The 20,582-nt window shown below is 38.9% G+C and overlaps 1 protein-coding gene and 2 pseudogenes across 1 annotated transcript; 1 reads left to right on the forward strand and 2 right to left on the reverse strand.

The window, feature by feature from the left end:
* Positions 1-1,840: 1,840 nt before the first annotated feature.
* LOC142876332 (histone H3.1-like) lies at positions 1,841-10,260 on the reverse strand. The gene is made up of 2 exons (XM_076010520.1): positions 9,196-10,260; positions 1,841-3,163 (listed from the first exon to the last, which is right to left on the reverse strand). The coding sequence occupies exon 1, from the start codon at positions 10,132-10,134 to the stop codon at positions 9,646-9,648; it is 489 nt and encodes a 162-aa protein (XP_075866635.1). The 5' UTR covers positions 10,135-10,260; the 3' UTR covers positions 1,841-3,163; positions 9,196-9,645.
* Positions 10,261-11,111: 851 nt separating this feature from the next.
* On the reverse strand, positions 11,112-11,522 carry LOC105858290 (histone H2A type 1-H-like; annotated as a pseudogene).
* LOC142876333 (histone H2B type 1-L-like) lies at positions 11,473-19,916 on the forward strand (annotated as a pseudogene).
* Positions 19,917-20,582: the final 666 nt, after the last annotated feature.

Below are 20,582 nucleotides of genomic sequence, written 5' to 3' on the forward strand. Positions count from 1 at the left end.
TCCCCTTGTTTCTTACTATATGTTTAAAATTGGTTCAATGAAATTTAAATAAGCTATGAAATTCAAGAAACTGGTCTGTGAGCCTTTCTGTCCATCACCTTTGGAATGGCCTGCCTAGTAATGTATTTGGAGGCTACCATTGCATTAAGGTAGTTTCCCAGATGGCATTGTAATTCTGTCATTCTTAATATGTAGTCTAAGTATACCTAGGGGCATATGCCAGAAGAAAAACAACAAAAATAAAATTTTATATATATATATATATATATAAATATATATATATATATAGTCTAATATGCCTGCTCCAGCTATCATGTTTGCATTTCATCCTGCAGGAAGGAGAAAAGGTCCAGGAAAGAAACATCCCCGCTATCTATGGAAACTTAAGGAGTTCAGAATATGTTACCCCAAAATATGCTGCTTTGGACTTCAAACTGAAGGCATTGGAAGAACAGCAAAAACGTGTAATGGCCAAGAGAAAACTTCCCCTTTACCTTCTGAATGTTTGCTGAAAATCACTGATGAAAAGGCAGACTAATAGGAGAAAAGGCATATAAATTTAATCATAGTTTTATGTGACATAGGCTCCTTCAGAATGAAGACCCAAAGATACACTAAATGGGGAAACCCAGAAAAGACCTACATATATTCTTCTTGGCCTCTCTGAACATGCATTCCTTCCTTCTGGGTGTGGGTCAGGACCCTCTCTGGAATGAGGATCTTATGACCTACAAACAGATATGTCAGATAATTTATTTTTACAGCCAGTTTTTACACAGAAAGGCAGAAGGAAACTTAGAGTAATATGTTTAGGTTTTATGGCTGGCTTTGGGGATAAAGAGTTCTGGTTTCTATCACCCCAGGAAAGAGGGATTCTAATCTTATGGCTAGCCTCAGGGGAGAATGAGAAGCCAGAGATAGGAGGGCAGGAGAAAGTTAAAGAAAAAGTTTTGCTTCTGAGGCCTTCATTTTGCTTCTAAGACTGCTTCTGAGGCCTTCATTTTGGTGTGTCATTTTCTGAGCCCCTACAAATGCAGGACAGGGCTTTCTCTGAACTTCTGCCTAGAGACAGAACCTTCAAAAGGAACTCAGTTGCCTTGAATCTACTCCCTAGTAATGTTATCAACTAGGAAAGATTAAATTCATGTCACAGGAGAAAAGACTGGAAGTTAAGGCCATCTAAACAGACTGTCTCAGGCTACCACAGATTCTTCTGAGGGCCCATTCATCTTTCCTAAAACCTATTTACTCTCTCCTAAGTTACCTACATGTCTCTCTTTTCCCTATGAAAAGGATATATATAAGCTTCTAGATATCACTAGGTTTTAGGGTATTCACCTTTTTTTATGTGATGCCCCCATGCACATAATAAATTTGTATACCTTGTCTACTGTTAATCTGCCTGCTGTCAGTTTATTTCACAGACTTAATTACTGAACCATCAGAAGGTAGAGGAAAATCTTCCCTCCCCTGCAAAACCCTGAAGATGGTATAATGTCACCTTCACTAACATATCACTGATCAAAAATAGTCAATGGATACACCTAGGTGCACAGGAAGTTTGGGGAATTTATTGAATAATAAAGGAAAATCAATGTTAGGGAACAATTATGTGGCAGTCCCTGCCACAACTCATGCCTAAAATCAGTATAGATAAGACAATAAGAGAATAGCTCTTAGAGGCTGACTGGTGAATTCTTATATTTTCAGGAGGACACAGTAGCTTCCCAGTACAAAAAAAAAAAAGAAATTATAAACATTGGCGATAGTTGCTTCAGTTCGAAGATAATAAAACAGTATAACTCTAATTAGAATCAAAATTTCATTTTATCATGCAGTGCTAGAAGTCCAAAGGTAGCTGTCTGCAGTCAGCATAGGGGTTGGGAATCAAAAACACAGGGAAAAGTGAAGGCAGGACTATGTGGTCAGACTCAGTGCCTACAGTGAATGAGGGTGGGCTATTTGAAGTGGTACCCTACTGTTTTAAATCTCTATTCCAGGTTCAACAATCTGTTATACAAACTCTAAATCTATCTGCCATAGCCCTGTCTTCTATTTTGCTGGATTTTCTCAACTCACTCAGAAGACATACCTATTGACATTAATGATCTTTGTGCACTGACTCCCCCTGCATTAGTTTCAGCCTTCCCTTTTGCTTTAAACAGCTCAGCTTTTCCTTTCAAGATACCTTGCCATGTTCCTCAAGACCTTGCATATCTAAAATGCTCACTTTACTTAAATGCAATTATCATTCAGTCAAACCACAAAGGTGAACTAGAAATAGTCACCATTATCTAGGACGTGAAATATTATCTCACAGAGGAAACAATAATGTATATTAACACATAGACCTAAATTAATCAAAAAGATCAGAAACTAATGTAAAGATAATTTATTCAAGCACAAAATATAAGAATTAACCAACATGAAACAACTCCAAAGGAATGGAGTCAGCATTTCAAAATAGGGAAGATTTCATTTCTAAAGGCAGAGACAGAAATTTTTAGGATTACATTATTTATACAAGGTTGGCACATAGTTAAAGCTATAGTTATTGGTTATAAGCTGTGTTTCTTTGGGGGAAGGGTACAATTAACTTTTTTAATAGACGGTGTAAGAATCACAGGTTTTCTGTCATCTGGTCTAAGGAAAGCATGGTAACAAAGGAGAAATTAATCTTTAACAAGGGTCATTAATTAAAGAGGCAGGAGGTTTTTGTCCCTGACATTGCTTAATTCTCTCTACTAATTGCACAGAACAAGAAAAATAAGAAAACAATCTGTAATCTGAGAGACAAAAGTTGTAACCATATGTGGCTCAGATGACAGTCACATCTCTCTCAAAGTTTAAAGTGTTTTAGGGGTTCTAACAGCTTTTAAATTTTATTTATTTTCAAAAACTACAGAACAGCATTGGAATATGACTAAAATTAGAAGTGTTTGGGGGGGGGGGCTACGACCTAGGTTGAATTTGTTTCATTTATTAGCTGGGTGACTTTAGGCATTATGGAGAATTATTCAGCTTACTGCATCATCTGCATCATAGAGTAATTTTCACAATGATTATAAAATACCCTACACCAAGGCAGAGGCCAGATTTCTAATTTCTAAAAGGAAATGTAGTCACTTATTGCTAGATCTTCTTCAGGTTCAAGACACTCCATCTATAGAATAAAGATAAGATTTTATGGGTCAGAAAGAAAGCAAAATGTGGCCGAGTTTTTTCTCAAGAGTTAACTAGAAAAGAAGCTATAATCACCTCAATCAGGACTTCTGCCTCCTTCTTCAGTCCTCAACAGGACTTCTGCCCCCAGCCCAGTGATCTTTCAAATATGGATGTAAACTAAGGATAAGACTGTTTGGTTGTATATGTTGATTCCTGGACCCTCAATCAAAACAGCTCAAGGAGAAAATAGAGACCCTGTGGTACTGATGTTGCTCCCCAGATACAGTTTTCTGAGTAAATCCTTAAGGACCCCTAGACACCTGTTGGTTCCTCCAAAAGCACTTACAAAAGAAGTGAAAGTAATAGTTCACACACGATAAATAAAATCTCTGGATCTCATATTAAACTATAGTCTCATTCAATATGAATGATTTAGGAAAGATGCAATCTCTCGATTTCTCTGCCAAGCTTTACTTAGAGCGCAGGATCAGTAGTTAGGGAACATGTATCACCTTCATTGTAAATAATTTTAATTTATTTGTTTTGTTACGGATTTGGCCATCATATAACCATTATGGAGATTTTAAGATACAGTTCTATTGGCAATAGGATGAGCAGTTTTCTTTGTACTTGGGAACTCATTGTTACTGAACAAAATTGGGGTCTACTCACCAGGCATAGCAAAGTCAGATACTGAAGCCAAGAGTAGCAGTGGAAGAAAGAGACATTTTAATTTCATGGTACCATGCTAGGAGATCAGGCAGCTAATGCATAAGACCTGAACTCCCCGATAGCTTACTAACCAGGGTTTTTAAAGGCAGGGGTACATTTCAGCCAGGCAAAATTGTAAATTAATACATGGATGTTATATATTGGCCTGGCCCAAAAGGCAGGATATCCTAAAGTAAGGGCTTGTGGGTCATAGGTGGATTCAGTGATTCCTTGATTAACACAAAGGAATGCTAAGATAAGTGTGAGTCCAGGCTCCCAGAAATGTAGAACAAAGAAGAGCAGTCAGAGTTCAATTTCTCAGTTCCCCCTTATCTGCATTTTCCAACTGGTGGGAGATTCTGAACAACTCAAGAACATATATATTATTAAGATGCCATCTTTAGTTTCCATAGAGAATCACTACACCTCCTGACTGTGGCTTGCTTGGAAAGCCATTGCTATTTCCATTAACTTTTCAAGGCTAGCTAGGTCCCAGAACTCTCCCTAAAGAAACTCAAGATTTTCCTTTATTTCCAAGCTTGGGAAGCCTGGCAGGTTCCTAAGAGGGGTCCTTGCTCTGTCTCAGTCCTCCCTTGTCTTTATGTTACTTCTCAATATTGAGGGGTACAGGAATGCTGAATACTCTGGTTACTTTATGCTGAATTAGGGCAAAGATGGGGGACTAGCATATGAGGAGAGAAAGTTTCTAGCATGAAGCTAGAGATGTTCTTGAGTCCTAGGCCTGGTTTTTGTCACTATTTTATTATAACATTTTAATACACATTTGGCTACAATATAAAGTATAAGTAAAATTAGCACGACTGGCATGCCTAAATTTAGCAATCCAGAAAACCTGGACTATATTCCTTGAGGAATCTAGGAAAACAAAGAAGAAAACCAGTCCTCAGGGAGCTTGTTTTCTAATATTTTTTAAATGAGTTATCTCTGTAGATATATTCACGTAAGTAGAACATGCAATACTCTTCCCTGCTCAGCTAAGATGTAATCTAAGACTATCTTATTATCTAAAACAACCTGAGTCAATGAATCAATTTTACCAGCAGGACCTCAGATAGTCCTATCCAATACGGATGAAGTTGATCTTATACCAGCTTCCTGGAGGGTAGTCATTTGGGGTGCTAGATGAATTTCAACTTGTAGGGGCCTCAGGAAAAAGGCGGTATCAATTTTATTGAATCCAAGTTAAAAAATGGAAAAAAAAATTGGAAAACATTAGTTTGAAGATTTGTTGTCAGGAAAAAATTCAGGATTCAGTCCTGAATTTTTATAGGATAAACACTCAAAAACACTGAATAAGGCTAGAACCTAAGTATACTAGTTTTTTACTGAAACATAATTTTCCTCTCTTCTAGTTTATTTTTATCAAGGATAAATATTAGGACCAATTTACACACAAAATAAATTTTAGTCTCATACTTGGCTTATTTCCATAAGGTACCGAAAGAATAATTATTAGCCAAATAGGCTTCATTTATTTATTATTCATTCATTCATTTAATTTTTGAGGCAGGGTCTTGTTCTGCCACCCCCAGGCTGGAGTACTGTGGTATAATCATAGCTCACTGCAGCCTCAAACTCCTGGGCTCAAGTGATCTCCTGCTTTAGCCTCCAGAGTAGCTAGGACTACAGATATGTGTCACCATGCCTGGCTAATTCCACTCCCCCACCTCCGTAGAGATAGAGTCTGCTATGTTGCCCAGGCTGTTCTCAAACTCCTGGCCTCAAGAAATCATCCCACCTCAGCCTCCCAAAGTGCTGGGATTACAGACAGGCCTGAGCCACCTGGCTAGGCTCTTTGAAATTGTTTTTTCTGGAATCTTTCCATAAGGTATCTCAGCCTAACCAAGCTTTTGCCATCAGACTATAAATACCTGTATAAATTGGGGGAACTTCTCTCTTCTAGCAATCTCAAAATAACTTGAGGTTCCTGGACCTGTCAGAAAGTGACATTCTTTACCTATCACATGTCAGGAACCTTGTAAAGGACAAATTATCAGGCCAGTCTTTCCAAGGGGGTTTTACCAGCTCTATAAAATCAATCTCAATTCTACAATATAGTCTGGGCATATCTGAAAATATGCCATTCCAGTCAAAGCTTTGGTAAAATAAACAGCGCCTTCATTTGTGTCCTGTTACAAAAGAAAACAGATTCTTATTAAATTTATATTAATAAATATACTGTTTATCATTTAATATTTATTTTATTATATTAATATTTATTATATTAATATTTAATGTTTATATTAAATTTGTGGCAGTATATTTAAATAATTATACTTCCACAAATCAAGAACATTCACAAATAGTTTCCAAATTCTGGAGAAATCAGGTAGAGACGAAGATAAATGTTTCAGATTTTGCTCATGAAACTATAATTTAACCAATTTGTTGTAAGCTATAAATAGTTCAAGAGAAAAATGTTTTCTTGACTCTGGAAAACAAAACAAAGAATCAGCAGTGTTTCAGAAAAGTCATAAAAAAATTTTAGTATTTTATTAGTTCAGACCAAATAAAGCAGAACTTGCTTAAATGAAACATAAAAACTCTTGTGTTCAACTCCTCTCAGAGCCTTGCATCTCATCCGGTACAAAAGCCAAATTTCTTACAGTAGCCTGTGTGGAAAACCAGAATATGCCATCCCCAAATATAAAAAGATTGTTGGGTTGAAGACAATTAAGAAGCAGCAGATACAGGAAATCTCTCTGTTCTATTTGCCTAAAACAAGGACAGAGATTTACAAAGACAAAAAGATATCCTGCACCCCTTTCTATCAGGGAGGAAAAAGTTAACCACTGTGATAGTTTTGAACATTACTGGCCTGGAGATACACCAGAGAAACTGGCAAAGCACTGCAAAGCAAGCTTTACTAACTAGCCTTCATCTGTCATTTATTTGCTTTCCTCAAAGTTGCTGCCCCTAGAGATTCAGAGTCCTATCCCTTTGCCTTGTCACACTTCTCTAAAAATTTACTGTTCTTTGTTGAAGATACTACATAAGCTGAAATTCAAAGTCACCTCTTTAAGTATTCATTCTCTGGATGTCTCCCATGTAAATATGAAATATACATGTTAGTAAACTGCTTGTTTGTTTCAACTAAGAACTTATGTGAGGGGTGGGGGTTGAAAGAAAAATTATTCTTCCTTTACACTTGCAAGCACCTACATGGTCTGGCTTTTTTTTGTTTCTGTTTTAATTTCCTATTGTCTGTCCTCTGCTTCTTCCACACAGCCACTCTGGTATCTCAGCACTCTCCTTCCTCTTCTCCCTGAAGACATACAGATACGTTGCTTCCTCACCAAGATCTTTCAGCTCTATACTGAAATATTATCTTCTTGGTGAGATCTTCATTGGTTGCCTCATCTAAATTTCAGTTCCCATGACACTCTTTATTCTTACTTTATTTTTCTCTCTCTCACAATGTAACATACTACATGTTATATTTACTTATCTAGTTTATTTTCTGTGTATCCCAGAGCCAAATGTAAATTACATGAGAATTTTGTCTGTTTTGTTCCCTGGGTGTATTCCCATTGTAAACTCACAACAAATATAATTGGAGTAGGCTGGGTGTAGTGGATCACTTGAAACCAGGAGTTTGAGATCAACCTGGTCAACATGGTGAGACCCTCATCTCTACAAAAAAAAAAAAAAAAGTTTTAATTAGCTGAGAACAGATGATGGTTCTTTCTTGTTGCCCTAGCCACTTGGGAGGCTGAGGTAGGAGGATCTTACCACTTGAGCCCAGGGACTTGAAGACTGTAGAGAGCTATGATTGGACCACTGCACTGGGCAACAAAGTGAGACCCTGTCTCAAAATATATACATACATACTTATGTTTACAGTCAATAAATTTTAAAATTCAATGTTAAAGAAATATTTGTTATGAGAATAACAATAGCATCATAATTAGGTTTTTAAACAGCAGCTATGTATTAAAATATTGAGAGGCAAAATACTGTTACTTGCTTTACAAAAAAATCAAGGTAGTAGGATGAAGTGGTATAGGTAAGACATATTTGGCCAATGTTGATGTTGAAGCTGGATGAGAACTATGTGGATTTTATTAAACTATTATCTCTTTTTCCATATATTCTGAAATGTCACATAACAATTTTTTTAAATAAAAACAATATTAAAAAAAAAATTTCTAACTACATCAGTTAAAGGCATGGGAAAGAACCAGCTGGATACCCAAAAAGGACATTGTGTTAATCCGTATGGCCCCATATGAAGATAGAAAGGTATCTCGGTTGTCTGCCAGAAGGCCCATGATGGTATCTGCTCCTCCTTATAGCATCCCTAAAAACCAGATATTGCCAATCACTACACCGAAAGTGGCTTGGTATCTTAGCATAGACTTACATTGGCCTCACCCTCAGAAACTGTTATAAAAGCCAAGTGTTATTTGAGTAGTTGCAGTGAGTTAAATAGTTGTCAAGCAAGTCAGAAAGTCCTCTCTTGGAGATCACGATTATTCTCTCTGAAGGCAAATTAGGAGAAAAGCCTGTTTCAATTAGGTAACTAGGTGCTAAACCTACAGTCAAACAGTAGCTAATTGAAAGTATGGGAATTTATGTAGCATTGAGTCACGGTACCAGCTATTTGTTGGAAGCACCTGAATTTTATTTTATTTTTTTTGAATTTTAATAATTACTATGTCCTAGACCCACCCTGCAGACTCTAAATTAGTCCTGATTGAACCCCAAAGATATTTTTATAAAGCCTCACCAGGTAGCTGTAATGTCACATTGAGACCACTGATCTTTAATGAAATCAAACTATCTTAGGGGATTCTTGCTGCGTTCTTTTTTTTTTTTTAGAAAATATTTCATGCTATTACATAGATAAGCATATAATTTGCAAAAACTCAACTCTGGTAAGAGTTACAGGCAGTCTGTTTTTACTGATGAAACCTAAAACACCAGAAAACAAAACAACCTAGGCTACTGATTTAATAGTCATGAAAATCATCTGAGGTAAACAGTGCAATGCACATTCTGACTCAGTAGCCCTGGGAATCTACAGTTCTAACAAGCTCCCAGATAATGCCCATGCTACCAGTAGGCTGGTACCACACTTTTGAGTAGCAAATGTAGAAGCCATCGATTTTGCTTTGGGTCCTACCACCAATAAATTCATTTAGGAATCTTGGAGAGGTTCAATTTTTTATATAAAGCCAACTATCAGCAAAAGACACTTCACGTTAAAGCCAAAATTTGTCTTTTTAAAACATAAATAAGCAAATAACTTGAGGTTTGAGACATGAGAAAGCACCAAGCTTACCTTTGTCTACATACCTTTCCCAACGACCAATGCCCAAAGCTGTGAAAACAGAATTTTAAGAGGTGAATTGCAAACACCTACTCATGTTGTTGACCAGAATCCAACCTATGCGGGCAAAGAACTTTATATTGTGTACCCAGCTGACCAAAACTTTGACCTATTAGCGATTACTGCCCCCATTCCAAACTACTCTGTAGTTTACCAGATGCAACACGCCAAAAAATTTGTCAAGCCCAGCCTTAAAACAAAGGAATACACCTAAACTAACTAAAGCTTCCAGGAAACTGCCAGAAAACAAATCCAAGCCAACTTGACACACGAAAACGCAAATCTTTGCTTAAATGCCCCAAAACAAATGGCCTCCAACACGAGAATCACAGCATAAAGAGAGCGCAGTCACAGCTATTTTAAGTTAGAAGTGGGTGGCTCTTAAAAGAGCCTTTGAGGAAACTCATTGCTGAGCTTTACGCTCTCTCCCCACGAATGCGGCGAGCGAGCTGGATGTCCTTGGGCATGATAGTCACTCGCTTGGCGTGGATGGCGCACAGGTTGGTGTCCTCGAACAAGCCCACCAGGTAGGCCTCACAAGCCTCCTGCAGCGCCATCACCGCCGAGCTCTGGAAGCGCAGGTCGGTCTTGAAGTCCTGCGCGATCTCCCTCACCAGGCGCTGGAAAGGCAACTTACGAATAAGCAGCTCAGTAGACTTCTGGTAGCGGCGGATCTCGCGCAGGGCCACGGTGCCAGGCCGGTAGCGGTGGGGCTTCTTCACGCCGCCGGTGGCCGGGGCGCTCTTGCGGGCCGCCTTGGTAGCGAGCTGTTTGCGCGGCGCCTTCCCGCCGGTGGACTTGCGCGCAGTCTGCTTTGTGCGCGCCATCTCGAGACAAGGGCAAGAAAGAGCACAGACTTGGCAACGAAACTGGAAGCGGTTGCCTTTATATATACTCAGAAACATTCTGATTGGCCTTGTTGATTTTCAAAAGCCCCGCGCAATGAAACCATTGGCTGAAGAATCAATTAGCTGATTGGAGAATTTCTGAAGATTCTGATTGGATGAATTGATTCACTTTTGAATCCCCTCTTCTCTTTGTGGAAGAGGGAATCCAAGGGAATTAACTTTCTACTATTCTAATTCCGCAAATCTAACTGTAATGTCGATACAGAACCACTGAAGATCTGGGAAGATGCTAATTGTGATCTGGTAGATGTGAGGTGGGGCTAGATACTCCGAGGACCACGCTTTGAAAACAGACTTAACGTGTGTTTTGTTTTTTAGAGTCACCCGACTGCCACTTCTTAGCTCCAGTGAACCAACCCATTGACCTACATGGCAGAGTTCCTAGGTGGAATACGTGAGAAATCACAGGTAAGTGCCTAACCCGTAGGTGACAGACACACAACAATGAGGAACAAATGTTAATTGACTTACATTATGTTGTCTCAAATGATGTTTCGGTTCGCTTCGGAGTTGACTTTTTATTTCCCCAAAATTTGATCGTTTAGTTGTTCTCACTGGGTCCTATTGTTGACATCCGAGGCTACAGCTCTGGCTAGCCTCTTATGCAGGGTAACTTGAGGAGCACTGGAGTGGCCCTGTCCATCTAAAAATTACAAGGTTTGTAAACGTTACGGAACTTGCTTCCTCCTAACTATATTAAGGCCCTTACTCGCAATATTAAACATGTTCTCTTATGTGTCCTGTTTGCCTGGACTACATTCAAGCACAGTGGTGTCACAGGACATTTAAATTGCAGTCAATTTAGTCACTTGTATAGTGACTATCCTGAAGGATTATGGGGGTATAACTTTTCTAAGGTTGATAGAGGGTAAGAAAAACCATAATTTTTGAATCAACTACAAGCTTTTTGATGTGAAAATGTGGATGGCTCTAAAAAGAGCCTATGCGGGGGACGGGGGACATGGTAGTGACACCTACTGATGTTTCAATTGATTATTTCCTTTGCTCTTGGCTTTGTGGTGATTCTCGGGGTTCTTTGGCAGTAGCACAGCCTGGGTGATGGGCAGGAAGCCACCCTGGGCGATGGTGACTTTTCTCAACAGTTTAAGTTCTTCGTCTTTACGGATGGCCAGCAGCAGATGTCGGGGAACAATGCGGGTCTTCTTGTCGCGGGCAGCGTTGTCCGTCAGCTCTACAACCTCAGCAGTCAAGTACTCCAACACAGCCGCTCAGTAAACCGGCGCGACGGCCCCCGCCCGCTCGAAGTAGTTGCCCTTTCAAAGCAGGCGGTGCACTCGGCAGACTGGGAACTGGAGACCAGCGCGAGATGAGCGAGTTTTAGGCTTGGCGCGAGCCTTTCCTCCCTTCTCTCCATGTCTAGACATAGCGACGTACTGAAATGCATAGAAAACGGTAAGAAATTGACACTAGTAAAGCGCAAGCAGCTTGACTAATTTTGGGGGGCAGTTTGGTAAAATACCTGTGGTATTGCCCGAACACCAGTTTCAACCAATGGAAAAACAGGTGTTAGAAAAAGAATCCAAAAAAAAAATCGTTTCTAATTTATTTAAAGTCATTTTAGTTCAACGCTCTAGCCATTTAAGGTTGGGGTTTGGGAAAGAGCCAATCAGACTTAGGAATTCAGAAGTAGCCTATCAGGTATTCAGATACTAAAAGCCAATCAGAAGCTGTAACCCAGAAATCCTAATTTGCATACATACCAAACAAACATTAAAGGCATTTGCGTTCTGCCGTATTTTGCAGTGGAGCTTCTAAATGCTTGAGCTGGCTAAGTCCGCTCCTGCCTGGAGGAAAGGCTCCAAGAAGCCGGTGACCAAAGTGCAGAAGGATGGCAATAAGCGCAGGCGCAGCCCCAAGGAGAGCTACTCCATGTACGTGTAGAAAGTGCTGAAGCTGGTCCACCCGGACACCGGCATCTCCTCGAAGGCCATGGGCATCATGAACTCGTTGGTCAACGACATCTAAGAGCGCATCGCCGGCGAGTCTTCTCCCCTGGCGGATTACAACAAGCGCTCGACCATCACATCACCTCCAGGGAGATCCAGACGGCGGTGCGCCTGCTGCTGCTGCCGGGAGAGCTGGCCACGCGCGCGATGTCAGAAGACACCAGGGCTGTCAGTAAAAATGCCAGTGACACCAAGGGTCTTCTAAGAGCCATTCATACTGTCTTTTAAAGATCTGTCATCTCTAGGTTTGCAAAGGAGAGTGAATAAGGCAACACTATGGATTAAAGGTTTGGATTTAATGAATTAATTCACTATGGACTAAAGGTTTAAAAATACTGAGGCATATTTCTTATTCTATAGATTTTAAGGACTACCAAGGAGTAAATGCGTATAAGGAAAAGTGCACAGTTTTGTAGATTGTTTCCTAACAAAAACCACAACACCCTTACCCCACACCTGGAGAGGAGAAGTTTGAGGTTTGTTTTCAATTTTACTTTCATTTTATCAATCCTATTGCCCTTGATCGGGAGTAACTGGGTGGAAATCTGGAGTTTTGGGTGGTCCTAAATCTAAACAGAAGTTAAGAGTAGAATAAGAATTGAGGAAATGAAACTATACTTCGTTTTGTAATTTGCTGTTAGCTTGTGAATGGCTAGTGCTCACTGATATAGCAGTATCACCTCTGCTGGTTGCATTCCTTAACCACAGGTCTCTGTATCAGTTTCTCATACTACCGTCGTTGCAAGTCCACTAACATCTCTATAAATTTGTTCACTGAGTTTGTCATTCTTGGATTATTTCATGTAGCTATTTATTACCTCTTGGCAAAATCAGGAACTCTGTTCTATCATCCACTAGTTTTCTACCTGGCTTAACGTAGTGTGGTTTAAGAGGTAAAGAACAGGCAACAAGATTAGCATAAGAAGGGAGGAAAGAAGTGCAAATTTTAGTGCTAAGTAATTCAACAACCATGATTCCTGGCTGGTGAGGTGACAGGGATCTGCTTCTATCTGTTAGCCTCTTTTAGGCTCCAAGGACTCCTGAGTTCTCCCTACACTTCCTCCTCTGTGTCCTAGACAGACCTTGCCCACAGTTATTTCATTCCCTGAAATCGCATTTTAAGAGAGGAAGGAAGGTTACAAGGAATTAACATTTGTGTGACAGACCTTACCATGCACCTATGACATTGATTTTATCCTACAATCACCTGTGAAATGGAATCTCCTGCTTTACATGTCAATGACCAAAGGAATTAAGGTTAACTAACCCCTCACACAGAAATAAATAAAACTGAGATCTGAACCCCATCTATATAATTCTAAGTACTACTTCTATACTATTTGTCCAAAGCAGGAGGCTAGTTGCAATCATAAGAGTAGAGGAATTTAGGCTCATTTGGAATAAGAGAAAAGTAAAAATTGTGCAGCAAACTCCTTACATCAGCAAAAGTTTCTTTACAAAAGAAAGAAAAAAAAATTATGACTTTTGGGCCCTAAAGATCAACTGGTAGCAAGTTTAACTTTTCTGAGCAGTGCATTGGAAAAGAAAACCCTGGGCATTAGCAATGTAAACTGACCTCCAAAATCTCATTTTCTACTTATAAAATATGTCTTTATCTGCAAATGCCTACATAGCATAGTACTGTGAGCTTTAAATAACTGACCCAATTTTGTAATGGGGATTGTGAGGAAATTTTTGTAAACCCCATATACAATTAGGCATTCATTTCTTGCTCTCTAAAGCTGATTTTAAATACATTTTAAAATAATGTATTCATGAAAAGAAATACTCAAGCATGGTTTAGGTGTAAATCTGGGCCAGGCCATGGTGGCACCTGCCTGTAGTCCCAGCTACCTGGGAGGCTGAGGCAGGAGGATTGCTTGAGCCCAGGAGTTGGAGGTTGCAGTGAGCTATGACGAAACCACTTCACTGTAGCCCTGGGGGACAGAATGAGACCCTGTTGAAAACATAAATAAATAAAAATAAAAAGTGGGGAAATAAATGCCTCAGAACATGATCCAGTCCTGATTACCTATTCCAATCCTGAGTGTGGCCAAATTATGTAATTCCTCTATGTGTATTCCCTTACTTATACATGGTAATAATAATTAGTAACTACCACATGACATTGCTGGAATGACCAATGAAAGAACATAACTAAATACAGCAGGATGATGCCTACACAAAGGATGTTTCCAAAAATGTTAGCAGTGGCTAAAGCCTCTGGTTGAAGCCATAGAGGAGATATCCTTGGTCCTGGTCCATTGGAAGCCCAGAATCCTGTGGCCTTAAATAAGGTAGTAGGCCTCCAACCCTACTAGTATTTGATACTAATTGGCCTTCCTTATCTGGCAGTGTACTAGTCCCATCCTCTATTTAGAACCATCTGTTTACTCTTGTGTTTTGAGGAAATCCTAGTGCCTGTGATATACTTCCCTGTCTCTGCCAATTCAAGCAACATGTGTCATATTTTCCAGGGACATTTTCATGCCCTCACTAGAACTAGGGCTCCCTCACTTAATGGTCCAACATGTTGAGTTTTAAAAAAGGAAACCTAGAAACTCACATAAGAATTGCTTAGTAATTTTTTTTTTCTTCCCATGTTTCCGGCTTCCTTTGCTAACCTTCCTACATTCATTTTTCCTTCACTTATTTATTAGGTTTCCCTCATGTATCTCCAAACCAGAACCATTTGTTAGATGAACTTCTGCAACTGGGTAAGTATGTTCTTTAATTGGAGGAAGCTGGCTGACTGATGAGAGCCAAGCTAGCCTGATACCATTCTATCCCTGAGATACTGGTCACTCTAAAGGCCACCAATTAGTGTAAATTCCTGTGCCTGAAAAGCTGAGGAACCCTATCACATCCCAAAAGTAGAGGTAGCATCATCTTTAGGCTCTGATTCTAATAGCTGCTATTTTTATATTAATATTTGTCATTCCTATAGTAAATCATTTCTGAAAAGGACCAGGAAAAAAGTCAGTCTCTCATCTACTCTCAGCAGTGTATACATATAGATATAGATATAGATGGAGTTCAGAACACACTAACCCAAAATATGACATCTTGACATATTGAATATTTTTATTTATTTATTTTCTTCCTTTTATTTCATCATATTTTGGGGGTACAAATATTGTTAGGGTTACAAATATTTCCCCTGCTCCCCCCCCCCACATATTGAACATTTTAAAGAGAAGAATTTGAGAAACAGCATGTGCAAGGTCTCTCTGACATATTCCCCCATGCTTCTTCCCTGAAGCAAGTCATAAGATCCTCATATGAGACTTGCAAAGTCTGAGAGGAAACTGAAGAAATAGGCCTTGCTAGGTTTCTCCTTGCTACCCATAGCTCATACTCTTCTTTTTGTCCTGTTATATATTTATGCACAATTCTCCATCAAACCTAGTGTAAAAACACTCAAATTTCACTCCTTCTTTGGGTCTTTATTTCCTTATGAAGGCTCCAATATCATATAAAACCTATTAAATAAGTATACTCTTCTGTTGTTAATCTGGCTTTTGTTACAGAAGCTCCAGCCAATGAACCAAAGATGGGCAGGAGGAAAAGATAAATTTCTCCCTTACAACATTCATTAGTGTGTGTGTCTTTCAAAGGCAGAGCAGCAGACATAACATTAAAAAAATCCCAGAGAAAAATAATTGCAGAATGAAAATATTTGAAAAGTGTATTAGTGTGCTAGGGCTGCCTTAAAGTACCACAGAATGGGTGGCTTAAACAAATTAATTTTCTCAAAATTCTGGAGGCTAGAAGTCCAAGATCAACCCTGTGACCAGGGTTGATTTCTTCTGTGGCCTCTCTCCTTGGCTGTCTTCTCACTCTATCATCACATAGCCTTTCCTCTCTGTGTCTGTGTCCTAATCCCCTTTTCTTATAAGGAAATCAATAACATTGGATTAGGACTCACCCTAATAACCCCATTTTATATCCTTAAAGAGCCTGTCTCCAAATACAGTCACATTTGTAGGTACTAGGTATTAAGACTTCATCATATGAATTTAGGGAGAGAGGGAGGGAGATATAATTTAGTAACAAGTATGATGATTAAGCTTCTAAACACTACATGAATTAAATATTCCACAGGTGTCTCACACTCAGCAGGACCAAGACTGGCCTCATTATACTGCCTCCAGCTCCACTTACTCATCCAAATTTGAAATCTAGTTCCTATCCTATTAGCTTAGAAGTTCTATTGATTCTAATTTCTAAATTTATTTTAATATTGCCCATATTTCTATTTATTTTAGCTAAAAGCTGGAAATATAAATGTTGAAGAGTATGAGTTTGGCTTAAAATAGGTTTTATCCATAATGAAATACTATGCAGCTATTTTAAAAAGTGATAGAAAAAATAAACATAAAATATGTTCATGGGATAGTATGGGAGGAAAGCAAATAGCTAAATAGTGTATTCTCATTTACATATCATTATATTCTATATTAATTATTATATTATATTCATAATATAATCCCAGGAAAAGGAAAAAAAAAAAAAGAAATGGCTAGAGGCTCAAGACCAAAAGGTTAACAGTGCTGATACATTCTTTTTGGTGAAAAGATCAACTCCTCTGAAAATTACTTTATTTGGCTCTCTCCAAAATTCCCAGTGGTGTGCTTAAGAAATAGGTTAAGTTCTCCCTCAAGCCCTTTTCTCTCCAAGTCACCCTGTACTATGTTAAGAAAAATAAAAGTAATTCAACTATTGAGTACTATATACCAGGGATTATGCTAGCTAGGTTTGGTATACAAAAAATGCATAGGATGATTTTAAGATACAATTACTTAGTAAAAAATTGAAAAATAAGGCAAGAGAAAGGTTTCCTAGCATAAAGGGAAAAATAGACTAAGAATTATTTGTGAACTGCCTAATAATTCATGTGACACAAAGCATATGTTCTTGTTTATAAAATACTGCCCTAGTAACATCAAAGAGGATCAAATGGGAAAGTGAAGCAAAATAGGGCAATGTGACTATAAGGGCCAGGAAAACACAAGGTATTTTAAGGCAAGGAAATGGCATAATTCAGAGCCATGGTTACCTCTGGGAGGAGTAGCAGGAGGAAGAGAGATTATATCAAAGTGGTTATTGGAAATATTTGTCATATCTGGTTGGCCATTGGGTTAGACCATGGTCATAATATTAACCTTGTAACTTGTATATGAAGTTAATATATTCTTTTATAATACTTAGAATTATAAGTCTAAAAGTGAATAAACAATAACATATATTAGTCAAAAAATCACTTCATCTTTCATAAAAAGACAGAACACCTCCATAAGCTTTTAAATGTAGCTTATATTAGAAATGTGGTTATAAGAAAGAGAATTATCCCTTATACCTCAGAAGTCTGTAGGTGCACAGAAAAGACAAGTAGGGTACTATATAAAAATTGCTGCTAATATACAAGACTTATTTTTTAAAAGATTTTTCTTGAAATATTCTACCAGGAAAAGGAAATACTTCACATGTACACTGAAGTATTTCATTTTATCAATTATAAATTCATTTATGTTTATTCATTTTATCCATATTCATCTAGGCACTTGTTCAGATAAATTAAACACATAATTAAAATGTAATATGCTCAGTACAAGAACTAGTTTTGTAAAGGTTGAGAGAAATCAAAATCAATGAGAGGATGGGGAATTTTGCATGATTCTCTGTTGTCTAAAGTGAATATTTCTGTCATTGGCCTAACAGGGCTCCAAAATCTGGCACCAAGCTACTTGGCCAAGCATCAACTATCATTTTCAACATGAATTATACTTTTTGTGACATCCTATATAGTATTCCATTCCTGCTTCACTTTCATGGGGGCATGTTTTATCTCTCCAAATAGGCTGCAGGGGAAAATAAAGCAGGGAGGTGCTGACAGGGTGCAATGCTAACAGTGTCATAGCTTCACCAAAAGGATATTTGAATACAAACCAGAAGGTAGTGAGAAAGCTATACCCACAGAGATCTGCAAGCTGAGTGGCCCAAGCAAAGGGAACTGTCAATACATAGTCCCTGAGAGAGATACATCCTTCAAGCAAGTTTGAGTGGCTGGTGAAGCTGGGCTAGGAAAGAAAGGAAGAATAGTGAGATTTGAGGCCAAAGAGTGAACAAGGAGCAAGGAGTGGGGCCTTGTAGCCACTGAAAGGACTTCAGATTTTCCTTTGAGCGAAATGAAGGCCAATAGATGTTTTTATGCATGGGAGTGACCTGATATGATCTGCCCTTTATTGCAATCCATCAGGCTGCTGTAGTGATGAGGGTGCTACAGTAATAAAGGCAAGAGATGGCAGTGGCTTGACCACAGCCATAGCAGTGAGAATGAGAAAATAAGAAATGACTGCAGTCTGTCTTTTCAAGGTAGCGCTGATGGATTCGATGTAGAAAAATAAAAGTGACTCCAAATGAAAGGGTAGAAATGCCATTCACCAATTGCAAGACGGTGAGAGAATTTATTTTTGTAGTCATAATGTGAGAAATTCTGATTGAGGCCTGTTTAAGTTGGAAGTGGGTATGAATTGTACTTTCAAGTAAAGATGTCAAGTAGGTAGCAGAGTCTCTGAGTCTGAAGTTTAAGAGGAATCTGTGGGCTGGTGATTTAATTTCCAAATCATCAACATATACACAGTTCCTCCACAGAAAACAAGGAAACATCAGTTCAACAGAATCAGACAGAGATTTTCATTCTCCAGGTCCATCTTCTCAGAGCGATGAGAAGCAGCCAAGCTAAAGGAAGAGAAAAGGCAGTGTAGAATATAGGGATCTTGTTCTAAGTTCCACAGATAGGCTTGAGAGGCCACAGGAGGCCTGAGAACTCCTGGAATCGCATGCAAACTACATGGGGAAAGTAGGTGCACTTTGGAGAAAGGGTGTGAATATCTATCACTGGGTACCCAAAATGATTTTCCCATGGCTCTAATTTTAATAGATTATTTGAATGAGAATTTCAGTTTTATCGTATACTCTTATTACTGAGAGCATTTTTCCACATCAGCAAAATAGGGATAATATTTATTCTGTTTGTTCTGAGAACTACAGAACACAGGAAGAATTACTGGAGAAAGCACTTGTGAAACTATAAGTTAGGAATGCACATGTCATCTATACACAGCAAACACCTTATTTCTCTGACCTAGGGCTCAGCCATTGAACTGCTTCTCTTCATTATCATCCCTTTTTCCTAAGGGATGTTATTTCATCTTGTGGTGTTTTTACTCTCATGGCAGTTATACTCTGAGGACTCTCAAATATGTTTCCAGCCAGACCTCTTCCATAAATTCTAGACTCATATATCCAAATGTTTATTTTCTATCTTCCTCTTAGATTTGCAGCAGGCATCTAAAACTCTGTATGTCCAAAGCTAAGTCTGGAATTCTCTCCAAAATTTGTTCCTCTTTCTTCCCCATTTTAGCAACTGGCACCTCCATTCCAGTTCATTTGGCTAAAATCCATGGAATTATCCATAAGTCGTCTATTTATTTCATCTCCTACATTCACTAGCTCTGAAAAGAACTATCAATCCTCCCTTCAAAATATATGCAGAACCAGCGAGTGTGGTGGCTCATGTCTGTAATCCTAGCACTCTGTAAGGCTGAGACAGGTGGATCCTTTGAGCTCAGGAGTTCCAGACCAGCCTGAGCAAGAGACCCTGTCTCTACTAGAAAATAGAAAACATTAGCCAGGCATGGTGGTGTATGCCTGTAGTCACGGATATTCAGGAGGCTGAGGCAGGAGGATCACCCTGAGCCCAGGAGTTTGAGGTTGCTTTGAGCTAGGCTGATGCCACGGCACTCTAAACCAGGCAACAGAGTGAGACTGTCTCAAAAAAAAAAAAAAATATATATATATATATATATACACACACACACACACAGAACCAACCAGTTTTCTCAGCCTCCACCACAAACACACTGGTCCCAGCCATTGTCATCTCTCACCTGCATTATTATAGTAGCCTCCTAACTGGTCTCCCTGCTCCTATCCTGGCCCCCTCAGTCTATTCTCTATCAAGCAATCTGATAGCTCATTTAAAAATACAAATCAGATCCTGTTAGTCCTTTGCTAAAACCCCTACAGTAGCTCCCACGTCACTCAGAATAAAGGCCAAAGTTGTTACATTGGCCGACAAGGCCATATAGGAACTAATGCCTCCAAATGCCTCTCAGACCTTATCCCTTTTCCTCCCCACCCCCGTGTCTCTTTGCCCAGCCACAATACCTCCTTGCTATCTCCAGGCTTTCCTACTTGGTCTTCTATTTGGAATACTCCCTCATTTTCTTAATGTCATTTTTCTCCAACCATCACTTTATCATTACAGCTTTCCATGATCACATCATTTAAAAATATCACCTCTTCCTCCACATGTTGTGCTTTTTCCTGCTTTAGTGATTTTCATGGCACTCAGTACTACCTGACACACTATATTTTACTTTTGTTTATACACACATGCCCAATAAATGTAAA

Source organism: Microcebus murinus, chromosome 15 (genome assembly GCF_040939455.1).
Source record: "Microcebus murinus isolate Inina chromosome 15, M.murinus_Inina_mat1.0, whole genome shotgun sequence".
NCBI classification, from domain to species: Eukaryota; Metazoa; Chordata; class Mammalia; order Primates; family Cheirogaleidae; genus Microcebus; species Microcebus murinus.